Below are 16,034 nucleotides of genomic sequence, written 5' to 3'. Positions count from 1 at the left end.
GTGGGATATTTATGCCGCCGTAGTGTCCAGTGTTGAATACTGTTATATTTCCCCGGAAAGAGTATGCAATGCACGTACTATTGGTTTTGTACTAAGGTTTCGGACATACTAAAAAAATGTCACATACTGTTTTAGCATGCTAAATAGCTTGTTAGTATGGAAATTCATACTTAAGCAATACCATCTCCTCTTCAATGAAACAGTCTGTTGTAGGTCATTTTATCAGAATGATTGACGAGGTAAAACATCACGCCCTGCAACCATCTTTTCATTATGGTTGCGCTTATGTAAGTTCATATGGTGTAATTATACAAAGTAGCGAGTTTAGTATGAAACTAACTAGTTACCACGTAGCATTTAGTGTTGACTTTATACTCAAACTGGTGCAACAGGCTGCTGAAAGTATTTACTGGGAAAAAAAAAGAGTCAAATATGAGAAAATTATTATATATATTATCCTGTAAATCATCTCATGACCTTTCAGCTTTATCTTGCGACCACATGGTGGTGTCTCGACCCCCAGGTTGGGAACCACTGCTCTAACAGACCAAGGGTATACGACATGTCAGCCTAAGAGTTTGACATCATTATGTCGCCCCGGCCCATCCAGCAGTGCATCTTTCACCTGGCATTTTCCGTTCACAGAGAAACGTGCCTGGGTGCTCTGTGGACTGAGGCCAAGAGGGCTGAGTGTCATTCATTCAAGAGGCTGACATGCTTTATGTGGAAAGTATCTGAAAGCACAGTGGTGAGCTAAAAAAAATATAAGTTGGTGTGCTGGTATGTGATCACTGTGGATAGTTCTGTTCTTTCCAGAGAGCACTGCTTCAGATAATCCTTTTTTTTTTGAGGATGCTTTTAAGGACTCTTTGTAAATAAAAGTTTCCTTTTTTGTAATACACAAAGGCCCAAAAGCACTGTGGCAATGCACACCAGAATGCACAGGGCAGCAGCTAAGGTTCAGAGAGAAGAGAGACAGAGAGAAAAAGAAAAGTCAAGAGGTAGAGGATCAGAAAAAGCCTTTTCTGCCAGGCTAAAGTACATTTCCTGCTCTCAAAATGGGACTTATCCCTCTCTGCCCTGTTGTTTTGCCACATTTTGGAAGGCCCCTCCCTTGTTGTGAGGAGGAGACGGCATCTTACTTACATCAAATAACCTTTCTATATACACCTCCTCATTGACCTTATCACGGAGAATATCCTGAGAGTGGCGCACAAAGGTCACATAGCCGTCGGCCACGTCCATCCCAGGTTTCTGTAAAACAGAAAGAGAACAGGGTCGGGGCAGGAACACGCAAACACTGGCAGGTTACTGTAGTCAAAAAAGATATAGACAGGAACACTGATGATGATTAAAACAAAAAAGGTAGCTTGTTCAGCTACTGTATATCAGGTAAACACAGGAAGGTAAGGTGTTATTGCACTTACAGGTACATCCACATATTTAGAGGCAGCTTTCACCTGAAATCAGAACAAAATACAGGCCGAGAGTTTATAGAAGAACATTTTAACTAATATTACTATCATTAGGGCTGGATATCTGTTTACATTGTTCAATACTAGTAGTACATATATGATATGATGAGATTTGATTCCAAAGCAATACTTTTACGATAGCTTACTTTGACAGATATAAACATGTTTTTCTACAAATCCATTTTTAAAAGTCTAAAATTGAAAAAAATACAGAACATTACAAAACTGAGAAAGGAAGCATTTAATGCCAGCTTTAGGTACAACAATACTCGATGGACACATTTTGGTCAATATCGAAAAAGGATTGAGGTTCGATAACCAGCCCTAGATATTAGTGAATCAGCCCATTAAGGTGGAGGAGAAGAGAAGCTCACCGTGAAAGAGAGGAATGAAGAGAAGAGAGTGCCTTCATCGTATCTGGAAATCTTAGCCAACACGCCCTCCAGAATGACAACAAACTGAGAAACGAGAGAAAGAACAGGATTCAGTGCTCCATGCTGATGTTAAGCAGGTATAATGTTTCTACCATGTTCGCCATCTTTAGTGTATTTTTTTTTTTATTTATTCTTTAGTTTTTAATTGGCAATTAACACAAACTACAGCTGAGGTTGATGGGAGTGTCAGTATAGTTTCGCAGGTATCAATCTGCAGACTGAGACGAGCATGTCGTCCAGAGCCACTCTGCCCATACTTGCAAACCTTGAGACCTTAAAAATAAGGAGGATTTCAAAACCAAAGCGGAGTTTGAGTTTCAGAGACTTTGTTTCCTGCATTCTGGTGACTTTAAAACAAAGAAAATAACAAAATAATAAGTACACTGCAACAGCATTTTAATGTTAAACTTTTGATTTTACATTTAACTCTCAGGAATGAAAACTGAATAATTCGCCCCTCTGGCGTGAACTTGGCGTGTTGATCTCTGGTATAAACTAATATTCATCAGTTTTTATTTATTTTTGCTCCTGCTTGAGTATTTATTTCTCTTGGTGCTCTCCATTTATCTCTCCTTCTCTCATTCACTGAATCTCCTTTCAGACACAACACGACAACAGCAACACTACGCTCAGAAACCTGTTATTCCCATGGCTTGCGCATTGCCACGACGGATTTTCGCTGCATCGAGCAAAGCCTAAATTTGGGGCGTTGCACGCTGAGGCGAGCGCAGCTTAAACATGAGCTCAAACTGCGCTGTGTCTTGAGCATAAACGTCTCTCTTCCGCTGCGAAACGACAGTTGGTGTAGCTCTATTGTCGTCTGGGTGGAAACAGTAAGGATTATACACACTGTTCAGCTCCAGAAACACGCTAAGATAACGAAAAGGAAAAATAGTGTGAAATTTTGATATAAATCGGGTAAATATTGGAGAATTGTGACCCCGGGAGGAAACCGGGAGAGGGCAATGAAAAATGGGAAATTGGGGAGGGTTGGCAAGTATGACTCTGCCATTGCAACTTTTCCTCCCCTTTAGTGGGACTGTATTTCCCTGCTGTAAGACTTGATACTAACGTATAACTCTTTTAACATTACTGCCAGCAAAATACCTGCGCTAATTAAATCTCTGCTCTACTTTATAACGGCAGTGGTTATGTCAAAGCAAGTGACTAATACGCCTGTTTGGAAATTACCTCTGCTTAGTCTATTACATCAATGTTTTTGACCCTGGGTGTGTGACGCAATATGTTATGGCAGGTGTATTGCTAAGGAGCCATGGAAGCGCGGTGTCGAGTGTGAAGTTGTTTGTATGAGCGGCTCTCGAGAAAGCTGCAAGCAGCAACACCACGGACCGAGCATATAGCCCCTTCTGAACAGGCATGTTTTGAACGGGCACTGCACTAGTATAATAAATAATACATGTGTTGTCACAGTTGATATACAGGCGTACCTTTGCAACCAGAAGCTGGATCATGTCTTTCACACTTTCCTCAATCAGCTCGTCTATTGTGGTGTGGTACTGTTTCTGCAAAAAGAAAAAGGGATAAGTTTTAACAAAACATCAATTTAATAGATCTCTTTCTTTTTGTGAAAACAAAACTCATTTATTAACATGCAGTCGGTGTCCCAGGTGAAGTTTTTACCTCTTGGCCCATCTCCATTGCACACAATTTAGCTGACTGGTCCTTGGCATCCACCATCACGTTGAACATGGTGCATAATGTTGGAGAAATGCGGAAATCTGTTGACTTGCTGCTCTTTGTCAGCTTGTTCTCAAATGCCATCCTGGTGCTGCAATGCAAGTGAAATATTTATACTAAGATATAAAATATTCAGCGAAGTGTTCAGTATTCATTCGCAACGTTTTGGTGCCTCCAAGTATTTCTGTTTCCGTCAATCTGTCTTCCTCTCATGCACGGACACACAAACAAACGCACCGCTTGACGCAGTTCTCGATCATGTTGCTCGACATGAGCTGGATGCGACTCTCCAGGTGTTTGGCGAACTCCTCCTCGGGCCAGTGCAGGTCCCTGATGAACGTTTGGAGGGCGTCCAGCTTCCAGAAGAGGTCCTCTGACGTCCCGGAGCCGTTACTGCCATCAACCCAAACACACACACATACAGGTTAGTAGACAAAGGTCACAGTGCTGGAGAGAGGGAGTGGGGGTGGGTGGTATTGTGGCAGGTGCAGAGGAGGATGCTGTTCCTCCACACCTAAGCACAGTCAAACTAAACTCCGACCATATACTGACTGGTTCGTCCAAATGTCTGTCTCAATGCAGGTGTTTCTGGACAGTCAGTGTATGGGTGAAAAGGAGCGGGCAGGGTTTACTGTAACAATTCAATAACCATACTATAGAGTATGATTATTGACTGGGATGTGAGGTGGCCACATGCAGGTAAAGTCACTGCAGATACAGCAGCTAATCACACTGTGTCAAGACAAAAGAGTTGGGAATGGAGAAGTGAGGGAGGGCGTGTAAAAAATGGCATTTATGGGGCCAGAAAAAAAGAAAAAATTGATTCATCACAGGCCCTCTCTCAACATCCATGTCCCCAGGCTGGTGGGGGCCCTGGAAGAATTATTACTAAACAAACCATGCAGACCTTTTAGGGCATCCTGAGTAGAGCTCATTGGGAAAGATGTGGAGTTGGGAGAGGAGGTGATAAAACGCAGAGGGAGAGGTCTGAAACAGCAGCCGCCCAGCCTCTCCGCGCTATCATCTCCAATCCAATCCATTATCTTCCCTCCCAATCAGACTACTGGCAGGTGGTCAAGGTCAGAGATGAATCTACGGCCATTTACCATCTACAGTGCACTAAAAGCAAATGTCTGTGGACAACACCTCTGGGGAGATACATCTTTTGTAGAACGGAGACTTGTTTCCAAATAGCCTCGGAGCAATATATTATATTAATATATACATATATTTTGTTTTGGCCCGTATCTCCACACCTCAGCTCAACAGCATGCATGTTGAGACAAATGAGAGCGTATCTCATTTTAGAAAGCAGAACCCCATCTACTCTAACACCTTTCAGAGTGCCTTTGGCATGAACATGGACATAATCATGACGCATTCACGCAAGAGAAAACATACTGAAATTGATCTTTGTGCAGCATTTCTTCTCCAGTTTGGAGTCATGCAGAAGAAATTTTGCTGTACTTTAAAAAAATAATTAAATTTTTTTGAATGCTCTTTGACTGAGGGCATCTTCATACCAAGGCAGTCTCCGCTTGCTTAATATTTCTAAAGTAAACTAGTTGAATACACACTCAGAGTCATATATAGCAGCCATCCATGACGGGGTAGAAAAGCTAGGCATTTGTGGAAGGTTAACTGATAGTCCTGCTACTGGCACTGGCAGATTTGGTACTTTGGGAATTTGGAGGTTCACATTTGGTAGATTCACATTGGGCAGATTACTTGTTAAACTCCTGCAGAAAAAACAGACAAAAAGAAAAAAAGAATCCATAACAGTGGTGTGGGAGCTGCAGAAAAGCCATGTAACACTCATCATAAAAGTAACGTAAAATCAGAAATTAGGCAAAGACAGAAACGTACAGTTAGCACACATAAACAAGACCGACATTAATAGTCAAAGACGCACATTATACAAAGACCTCGAGAGTAAAGAGGGCTCAGGATGCACACGTATACTGTATTAAATGCAGTGAGAGGGTAGAAGCAACTTAATAATACTGAAATGAATAAACACAAATACAGACCAAGGAAAGAAACCTTTACCTTAATAAATCTTAAATATTATCTTTGCAATAAAAAATGTAAAAGCAAAAAGTGTGAACGGAACGCCACGACTAATAAATTATAACAGCAACACAACAGACTGGAGGCCTTTTGTTTCTGGCAACATGTCAAAGCACACATTATGAAGGTTAGTTCACAAAACAAAACAACAGAGATATTAGGTGCTGCCCTGACCCCAATGTGTCACAGAGAAATTGCTAAGGCACATACATTAGTCAAAGACTATTTCCAGAATAAATAACCCATTTCTTTCAGAGGGAAAATAGGTTATTCAGCCCACTCTTGGCTCATTCTTTAAAAGTGAACCAACAGGAAGCCTGGGTAAGCATTACTGCTGCTCTCCGAGATTTCTCAGCCTCCACGCTGTCATCTGAACATAAAAGCCTCGCATCTCCAACCATCCTACAGCCTAGCTAGAAAGACGGAGGCTCCTTACTTTACAGGCTCCCAGGACTCTCGCTCAAAGCCCTTGTGAATTGACTGTGCTATGGAGGACTCCATCAGATCCACATATCTAACCACCAGAGGAGCATACAGATCCTGGAGGTGTTTGTGGAACTTTCCATTGCACAGGTGATCTGTATTAAAAAAAGACAGAAAAGTCATTAGTGTCTTTGTTTAAGCAATTACACAATACCCAAAGTGTCTACAAAATAAATGCGGGGGCTTACAGTCTGCCCGGAGGAAGTCGTTGAGCAGCTGGAAGAGGGGGAAGCTGTCCCAGCTCTCGGGGGACTGGATCTCCAGAGCGGCGTCCATGTCGATGGCATAGAGGGCCAGGAAGTTTTCTGCGTGCTCCACCATGAGGTCTGTCCACCACGCAAACGCCTACAGACACAGCAGGACGGAAGAAAAACAGGTGAATAAGGGCTCCGGTTAAGAGATGAGATGACGTAAGGAAGAAAGACGAGGAAGGAGGGAATAATACACACAACTGGAGCTCATCGGTCTTAAAAGGAAATTCCACTGGATCTCTGTATGCTCAATGTATGTTTAATGTATGTCAAAGGAATTGTTTAACATTTAGGAAATATGCTTATTCTCCTTCTTGCCGAGAGTTAGATAAGGGAAGTGATACCTCTCTCATGCTAGCCTGGCTCTGTCCAGAGTTAAACAAAAATCCACCTACCAGCACCTCTAAAGCTCATTAATTAACACGTTATATACCATAGACCGTATATAAAGATGGACGACATAACAGCTCCCCAAAAGTGAAGCTAAAACATCTTGATCGCCCCCTGGTGGCTGGTTGCAGTATAGGTCTTAAATCCCGCCCCCTCCATGTTAGTGGATGGGATCTGGGCCAAACTAAAAAGTCAAAGTACATGTCAAACACATTCTTCCCAACATGGATTGAATTAGTTATTTGATGCTGTAAAAAGGGGCTGAGACGTCATGATTGACAGCTGTGATTCTCACTTGCTGACAAGCTGCTGCCGTGCTCAGCTCCATGTTGGTCCGGGCAGGTGTGTGGGCAGGACTGTGATACCGCGGCTACACTGCTCGATCACTACTGCGCAGTCTCTGGCCAAAGAACGTATATTGCCAAGAAGTGAAAGTCAATTGTTCGTTCAATTGCAACATCAGCGCGCTGCAGCAAAGCTACACTTCCGCCATTTTGGACTGAAAGCGACTACCGGACACCAGTAAAACATCCGCCTAAATGAACCAGTTGCTGGCTATAACTTCATATATATAACTAACAGTTATAAAATTGGTATCTATCTTCTCTTGTAACTCTCAGCAAGAAAGCAAACCTGTGCATTTCCCAAAATGACTTCATGTTCATGAATACTGAGTGATTGTCTCGTGCTGTATGTGGACTCCTTTCAAACAGAGTTTTCACAGTAAGGAAAGGACACATTGCGTACGTTTGTGTGTGTGTGTGTGTGTGTGTGTGTGTGTGTGTGTTTCCATTCGCATACTCTGAGATTAAATCCACTGTTGTTATTTGAAGGTGGCATTAGTTGTAAGTAAGGAAGTTTCTACGTAGCAAAAGGATCACACAGTAGGGTTGCATGTTCGTGCCTTGTTATACTTATGACAGCATCTATAGATTTAAGGGAAAGGTGCTTTTGTCATGCACACGTGGAGCTCCCTGCATGCTTTTCTCTCAAGCTAAGAGACGAGGGGGTCCACCATTCACATCAGTGACAAACCCATAGTCCGCTAGATGCGAATGTGACTCATGCACATCTTTGACTCGGCACACCGAAGACTGCAGCGTACAGCATCTCTAGTGTTGGAGTGCGTCTGTTCCAATTAGTTAAGTAAGTCTCTGAGATTCAGCGGACGGTTTTTTCTAGCACAGTCAGGATTTTCTCGCCCTTTGACAGGAGGAAGGAGTACAGTAGCTGCTTTGCTGGCAGTCTTGGCTTATTTTGCTCATCATTCAGACTAAACATGTTGCCAAGTTCAATAAATGAAGCTTGGCCTTTCCAAATTATGCTGCATGCTTTATTTTATTATTTTACAATGTTTCTGTTGTTTTTCCCGTTTGGCTTCACCGCCACAATGGCAGTCAAAACCTGACTTACCTGTCTACTTACCTGCCCCCAACCATTAAAAATGCTTTGACAGATCTAATGCTAGAGAAACAGGCAGCAAACAAAGCTCTTCTCCATCACATTCAAGGAGAGTTACTCTTATTGCGGATGGGGGAGGGATTAAAGGGGAGGATTGTAAAAGTTTCCAACAGGTGAGGGAAGGAAAATGCTCAAAGGCCGCCAGGCGGAGAGGCCTCCAACCTTTGATAAAGGTTAAGGGACACATACAGGACCCTGAAAGCTCTAGGGCAGACCCAGTGTTCAGCCAGACAGACTTAAAGTGCTGTAACAATGCAACCGTGTCATGGGATCAATCCTGAGGGAGTGTACTGATGCTGAGGGGGGAAGGAGACGTGGCATCATCTACTGGACATGCACAAAGCATTATGGGAGTTTCTCATTCAACTTTACTACATACCTCTTTTCCCTGCTTCGACAGTCACCAATCATATGACAGTGAGAACACAGGAAGATGTACAGAACAATAAAGTGTTTTTGAGGCATTTCTCTTAAAAGGTTGTTTTTTAAAACTATAATAATAGACAGCAGAGAGGGATGGAAGAGGAGAAGCTGGGGGAAGTAATGCTTGAACAAGTGCGGACTGTGAAATTAATCGTTGGATGGAGGGGGAAACAAATGTTTATGGTGGATCAAACTTCAAAAGGTTCACATGGAGCATACTTTGGGAGATTTACTGGTTCAGCATGCTTGGAGATAAAGGAAACCTCTTTATGGCCCGATGAACATGCTTTATGATCACAATTATGTTGTGCAAGCTACAGTGCCTTTTTAATTTTTAAACATGTTTGCTCTCACTTCTATTCCTAAAAAACCCACCCATTGCTAAAAGTACCTACGAGATCATTCTCTGTCTAGAAAGGTGCCTCTTGCCATAGTGGCGCACATGCCATACAGGGGGGTCGTGATGGGGGACTGAAGAGGAAAAAGAAATAAAAATACTGTACCGATTGATCTCCAGAACTTGTGACTGCCGCCTGTCAAGCATATTCAGAGAGATACAATAAATCTGCTTTATCTGTATATTCTAAGATCCCATTGGATCACCTTCAGATCTACACAACTACACATGTTCATCATGCTTTCCTACCAGCTCAGTGTTTATAGCAGCAAACAGGGTGCAGTAAATTAACTATTAGCAGTGGTGGAAATGCTACTTTATGCTTCTACTCCGCTACATTAAGAGGGAAATATTAAACTTTCCAATACATTTAACTGAGTGCTATAGTTACTAGTTTCAGATTAAGATTTTACATATGATAATGTTATTAAATACAATGCATTGTTACAGATTAAACGAGTGCTTTCCAATCTTTTTTTGCTTGTAAACCGTTACAAAAAAAACACGTTTTAGACTTTGATTGAACTTCCCCTTTAAACGTCTCTGTAGCATACCTTTGTATTTTCTTGTAATAATAACTGTCATGTAATATACAGTATATTGTAAGGATATATCACTCATTTTCTGAGGAAAAAGCACTTTTACTTTTGATACTTCCAGTATGTTTAGCTGCTAATACTTCTGTACTTCTATTTAAGTAGGATTTTGAATGCAGGATTTCTAATGGTGTATTACTAAATTGTTGTATCGGTAGGCTGCTTTTACTTAAAGGTGCAATGTGTCAAGATCTGGCCAGAATTTAAGTTTAAAACATTTTTTAAAAAATGAACTCACGTTCTCAACAGAATGTAAAGAGGTTGCAGTGTTGATGTTATGTCAAAGACGTCTATGTGTTGGGTTGCAGAGATATCTACTGAAATTTGCATGCTAACTGACTAGCCCCGGCTCGTACTTTCTTGTAATACCACTTGTTCTTCTAGAGGCAGTAGTGAGTCACTTTAGCGCCCGTCTGCCCTCAGTCTAGAGAACAAAGAAGTAGAGCTGCACCGAGGGCTTGTCAATAATACATCTATGGTGCGTTTGATAGTTTGTTTATTGGATTAAATACAAAGTGGCAGAAACAACAAAACCACTCACAGCGTTACCTTGTCCTCCCCGTTAGCGGGAGGCTGCTTGTAAAGTACAGCGTACGGCGGTTCCGTGAGACAGATGGAGCTTTTGTAAGCAGTTAGTTCGAATTCGGCCAGAGCAAACCCCAGCAACGGGGGTCTAATCCCGGGGACTACCCCGACTCCCTGCTGGATCAGAAAACTCGCTTTTGCTGCCGTTAGACAGGATAGACCCAGCGCTCCATCAGCCTGCTGTGACCCCCGGCTAGGGTTGTCAAAAATATAGAAATATCGTTACATTACTGAATATTGGAAATGGTTTCAATACTCATTTTCCGCTGTATCGATACACGGGTACCAGTTGCGCTTTCTGCTCTCTCTTCTCTCCCGACAGCGAGTTGACACACACACACACTCTGCAATTTATCTTTTAATCAAAATCTGAAATTTCATGCCCTCAGTGTTGTGTCAATTTTTCCCCGTGGTTTCGAACATCGATATTTTTTAAGGTATTGTATCGGAGTTAGAAACTCCAGTATCGTGACAACGCTACTCCCGGTGCTGGGGTTTTCACCGGCCGAATCCGAGCTGCCACAGCTGCTTACTAAAGCTCGTCCCCTGGAGCTGCCGCACGCTCCCCTCCCTGGAAAGCAGTCCCCCCCCCCCGTCGGCAGTGAGGACAAAACAAAAACCCTGAATTGTTCCGTTGTCTCTGCTACACCGGATCCAAGCCAATAAACAAAAGTAACATTACACGGACCGTACAGCTCCCAGTTAGTGTCACAGTAAACACACACGTGGCTAACGTAAACTATCGGCCGACACCACACGTGAAGATTAGAAGATAGTCGTGTTGTTTTGACCGGCTCTCAGATTTCCAGCAATTTGGTTGAATTTTGCATGATCCTGCCCTGCTGTAAGTTATTTTTTGTTTTATATAACTGATGATTTTAAATTTAGATTGCATGGACCCAGCAGTAGAGGTGAAATACTGCCCAGTATTTCTTTGGAGCCGGTGGCTCGCTGCTACACGCTGCACCTTTAAGTAAAAGATCTGAGTACTTCTTCCACCACTGGCTATTACGTCTCCTAATTGTGTCAAAAGGAAAACTTGTTAAGTGAATGCAGAGGTTGTGAGCGTTGTGTATTGGTCCTGTATTTCTGTTTCCATTCTGTTTACCCTCCTGCCTTCTGTTTATACCAGACTACCGATAACATATTACCATGGTTTAACGCTTTCAGCGGCTTATGTAACATTGCAACACTGAGTTATGAGCTGTGATCAGAGGAAAGAACTGCACACAAGATATCATTTTATGCCTAATTTACAGTCTCTGCTCAAACACGGCGCTCTGATTCCATGTAGCCATGGTCTGTTGAGCACCAATTAGAGCTCTCCTAAATTAAATTAATCTTTGAAAGGTTTTTTTTTTAGTTACCCATAGATGAAAGCAGCTTTATTTATAGAAGGCTGATAATAAGACTAACTCCCTGTTGAGGGGCGAAGTGAGATAAGAGTGAGAGTATAGAGGGAAAGTGTTTTGAGGAGGAGAGGAGGAGAGGGTTCTCACTCACCTCCGCATGGTGTTCCTGGTTCTGCTGGAGGACCTCTATGACTAACTCCGCCAGGCGAATTGTTTCCTCCAGCTTTTTGGCAGGCGTGACTAAGCGGCCTACGTTCTCTGAGACAAAAGGATGAGGATGAGGGATGAGTGGTTAGTCAAGCACAGAGAAGGAATCCAGGGGGATTTTTATGACTATTCAGTAGATTTCTCCTGTCTATATTTTTGACCGTTTAATAAAAAGTATAAACACAGCGCTTACACTGTGATGTTTATCTACCATACCCTCATAACAAGTGTTCTCATTTATATGCATTTTGGGCTGCATGACATGAAGCAACATAACTAATGTGTTTGTAGGATAATTATGTTGTCAGGCACGAGAATAGTGGCGTTGAGATGGAGGTGCAATGTGGCATCAAAAACATGCATATCGTGAAGCGGTACTGAATAAGCCATCTGTATAAGGAGCTGTCGCATGGTAAAATTAACTCTCAATGAGCACACACTGTAAAAATAATTCATTATTTCTGTTTATAGTTTTCCATTAAATTAACTTTAATAGTTTCAATTCCTATCCAATTGGTCTAATACTGTATTACTGAATAAAATCAAGCTTATTTTTTACTTGTGTTGCTGTAGAATGGAATTAGTAAAAAAAAAAGTATATTAAGACATTTATTATTAATAATTAATCAAATAAATATAAATAACATAAAAAAATATATATAATAATTTCATCAATATTTGTGCAGATATTTTTGTAAAAAAAAAGAAACGTATACAAAAAAAATTCAAATTACATTTATAGCCAAATTAAAAAAAAAAAAATTAAGACTTTTAAGGACAATTCCAGAGATGTTTTGACATGCATTTCCAAATGATATTGAATTTCATCTTTTTACATAATCTCTCGACAATACCATACAAAACGACTTTGATTTTATGGGTCAAGACGCCATTTTGACTCAATACACAGCAAACCGCATCACGTGTTTGGTTAAACAGATGCTTTAAGAGTGTTATTCATTATGAATCAGCTATTATCTCATGAATTAATAAACCAGTAAACAATCATTTGAATGAATGAATATTTTTACAGTGTGATGGTGTTGGATTTTGCACACTAAAAACTGCTTTGGCCCTCTATCACTAATCAACGTTGGTCTATAATTTGCAAAAGCTCCAAATCACTTGCTTGTACCTTTGCTGACAGAATGATCTGATAAAGACAGTTAAACGCCATGAAATGGGATTCTTCAAAACAGTACGACTATGTGGTATGATATGCATATAATTTGAACATGGAACTGAATGGCTACACAAATCAAAAGCACATATATACGTAACTCTACATAAAACAGTAGTGGTCTTTACACTGCAGTGCTGACTGGGGGTCTTTTGTTGCTTTCACTATTATTTTACCAAGTAAAAGCATTTTCTCAAATATTCCTCAGGTATTTCTATTCAAGCCAAATGGAAATATGTATCTATTTTAGGGTCCTGGTTGTAAAATAGAAATGCTAATCTGCCACTTTATAGGTTATGCTTTCAATCGTCATGTAAAGTTTATCATCAGGGGAAATCTGAGACATCTAAAGAGCCGACATGATACTTGAGTCATTGTCTTTAGGGACATTTAATCGACACTAATGGATGGCATCACATGGATTTGTATTACAGTAACTATATATTCTGTGGTCATAATGTCCTGTGAAGGGGAGCACTGGGAGCAGATCTCATGGTTTGGTCTAGAAGAAAAGCACAGCGGACCTTTGTGGCTTCATCAGCACCGTGAACGCATTTCAATCAGAAGCTAGGCAGTATGTAATATGTCTATTATGGCACTGTTCAAACACAGAACACCAATATCTGATATGTCTGACTGGTATGGAATATTAAAGGGCCAGTTCACCAAAATTACAATAAAAACACAAGACAAACAAGCTCTTTCTAACATATCCTCGGTGGTATTTAGCCATGCAAATTGTTTCAAGTGGTGACAATAGTCGGAGATAAAGTGGCAGATATCTGAAACCAGCTGCAAATAGTTGTTTGGATGAAGGTAGCTGGATGTATTCCAGGTTTTATCTTTTGCTGTCACCTGATTGGGCTTGTATGGTGGGGTTTAGCATATTATGTTTTATGTAATGTATGCTTACGTCTGTTTGTGTTCTATGTTTCACCTCACTGCAAGACAAATTCCCCCTAGGGGACAATAAAATGAGGTTGCGGTTGAAGTGCAAGTTGCAATAAAACCATAACTATCCGCATGACTATATACCACGAAAGTAGGACACATTTTTTTGTTTGCTTTTTACTATATATGGTTAAATTGACCCTTTAAATATCTAAAATGACTATTTAAATGTATGATCATATATGACATTAAGAAAAGGTGTTTACATATACAATCCCATTATCAGAGGTATGACCTTTAGTGGAGATGTTTGCTAATGTGTGTTCAAGTTGATGATAATATGAGTTACATTAAGATGTTGCTTATGTCCCTCTTTTCCCTTTTTACTTCAACCCGTAGGCAAATATGTGACTTATTCGTTTTTGTAAGAGATTGTATTACTCTATAATTCTTTACGGGAAAAATGTTTGGCTAAATGTATTTTTAGCCACATACTGTACAACCATTTAACGGCATACTTGTTCTGTGAGTACAACGTTGCACTAATGCTGAACTAAATGGAAAGAAAACTTCCAGAACAAACTAAACAGTCTTGAGCCACGTCTGAAATGATATAAAGTAATACAATCTCCACGTATTTACTTTATAAGAAAGATGCTTTAAACATGCCAAGACATTTGAGAACTTGAATGAGTGTGTATATTACAATAATATACTGTATGGAAGATGTGCTACAGGTAAACTCTGCGCATACATGCATATGTTCTGTATCTATTCACAAAAGACACTTGTGTGGAAGGGTTGTGAGGGGTCTGTGTGTGTGTACATGTATGTATGTTTGTATGTATGTGTGCACTGTGGCTAAACCACAAGCTAAACATGGGTTCACCTGGATCCTTTTGATCCTTTTGACCTTTCTCAACTTCAGCGAGAAAAAGGGAGAGAAGAGATAAAGAGGAGATGTTTAGAATTAGCACGGTTCTAGGGTTATTTTCACGTGACAGGGGGGGGAAAGCTCAGAGTTGTTATTCATCACCATGTGACCCTTTTCAAAAGAGTCTGCTGGGACGATATCAGCTCCAGGGAGTGAGGTTTCTGGGCAACAGACAAACGTCACAAACACACAATAAAAAACAGAAATATTAGCCTGTGGAAAATTGGAAATTAAAAAAAGTGATAAGATGTTTGTTAACAAACAGACAAAGCTCAGACTATCGTCAACAGGTAGGACACACAAACAGCTGCCAGGATCGTAGACGGGACACACTGAGTGAATTTAATACACAAACAGGAGCTGTTGAATCCATACACCCTACACCCTGTCCTGTCCTCCCCATACAATAGCTCTGTCGACAGATGCTCCTTCACTATCTGTGGTGTCGCGGTGAAAGGAAAGCCTACCTGTTCGGCACAGCACACCACTGACACATGATCAGACCAAATGACTGGAGGAGATAACAATGTAAGCAATGTAAAAATGCATTCAAGTCAAAGGAATGGGCATCCAACCAAAAGAAAGAAGCTTACAGACCAGACTTGCTCATTCACGTCCCATCACAAACAGATGGTACTAAAAAAAGGACCGCCAACTGATTCGGTGTGGTACTGCTCAGATCTCTCGACTGGTGCGCTCCCCACTCACTCTCACAGACAAAAGGCACAGATAAAAACAAGCATGGCAAGAGCGACATCTCTGGAGGAAGAGAAGAGGCAGAAGGGGCGATGAGGTGACAGTGCGCTTAAAATAAGGAGAAGGAGAGAGAGAGAGAGAGAGTGGGGAGAGGATGGTGAAGGTACTCACGGATGGTTAAATCCATCACTTGAGACGCCAAGCAGAAGACAGGGTGCTCAAACATTTCCCTCTTTTTTCCTATAAAAAAGGATCGGGGCATGCAAGAGGCTGGGGTCAGAGGTGGGAAGGCTAGAGGTCAGAGGCTGATGGGAAGAGGGCTGTCCAGGTGAAAACGACATTCTGTTGGCCAGGAGGCAAAGTCAAATGTTTGGTTTATTTTGAAACAGGCGCCTCACAAGGACAGTGGAAAGTAAAATTCACATAGCATGGCAAGATAGTAAGGTTTGAACCCTTAGTATCTTTAGCACCCTGGGGGGATTTCTTTCGAGGCATAAACAACATCATCTAT

The 16,034-nt window shown here is 41.2% G+C and overlaps 1 protein-coding gene across 17 annotated transcripts in view; it reads right to left on the bottom strand.

Moving 5' to 3' along the window:
- cadpsb (Ca2+-dependent activator protein for secretion b) overlaps positions 1 to 16,034 on the bottom strand; it is a 79,733-nt gene that overhangs the window by 7,077 nt on the left and 56,622 nt on the right. For 2 of the 17 annotated variants that reach the window (XM_037768787.1, XM_037768796.1), the window contains 13 exons: positions 15,695 to 15,763; positions 11,767 to 11,873; positions 9,189 to 9,218; positions 8,642 to 8,653; positions 6,349 to 6,505; positions 6,114 to 6,255; positions 5,185 to 5,346; positions 3,845 to 4,000; positions 3,551 to 3,698; positions 3,358 to 3,432; positions 1,850 to 1,933; positions 1,428 to 1,460; positions 1,147 to 1,254 (listed from right to left, as the gene is read on the bottom strand). In XM_037768787.1, coding sequence (XP_037624715.1) covers positions 1,147 to 1,254; positions 1,428 to 1,460; positions 1,850 to 1,933; positions 3,358 to 3,432; positions 3,551 to 3,698; positions 3,845 to 4,000; positions 5,185 to 5,346; positions 6,114 to 6,255; positions 6,349 to 6,505; positions 8,642 to 8,653; positions 9,189 to 9,218; positions 11,767 to 11,873; positions 15,695 to 15,763 — 1,283 coding nt within the window. Of the gene's footprint in view, positions 1 to 1,146; positions 1,255 to 1,427; positions 1,461 to 1,849; positions 1,934 to 3,357; positions 3,433 to 3,550; positions 3,699 to 3,844; positions 4,001 to 5,184; positions 5,347 to 6,113; positions 6,256 to 6,348; positions 6,506 to 8,641; positions 8,654 to 9,188; positions 9,219 to 11,766; positions 11,874 to 14,782; positions 14,816 to 15,694; positions 15,764 to 16,034 lie in introns of all 17 variants that reach the window. The other 15 variants (XM_037768841.1, XM_037768857.1, XM_037768824.1 and 12 more) reach the window with 11 other exon arrangements.

This window comes from Sebastes umbrosus, chromosome 1 (assembly GCF_015220745.1).
Source record: "Sebastes umbrosus isolate fSebUmb1 chromosome 1, fSebUmb1.pri, whole genome shotgun sequence".
NCBI lineage: Eukaryota > Metazoa > Chordata > Actinopteri > Perciformes > Sebastidae > Sebastes > Sebastes umbrosus.
The sequence above is the reverse complement of the archived record's forward strand: the minus strand, read 5'-3'. Positions and strand labels throughout refer to the sequence as shown.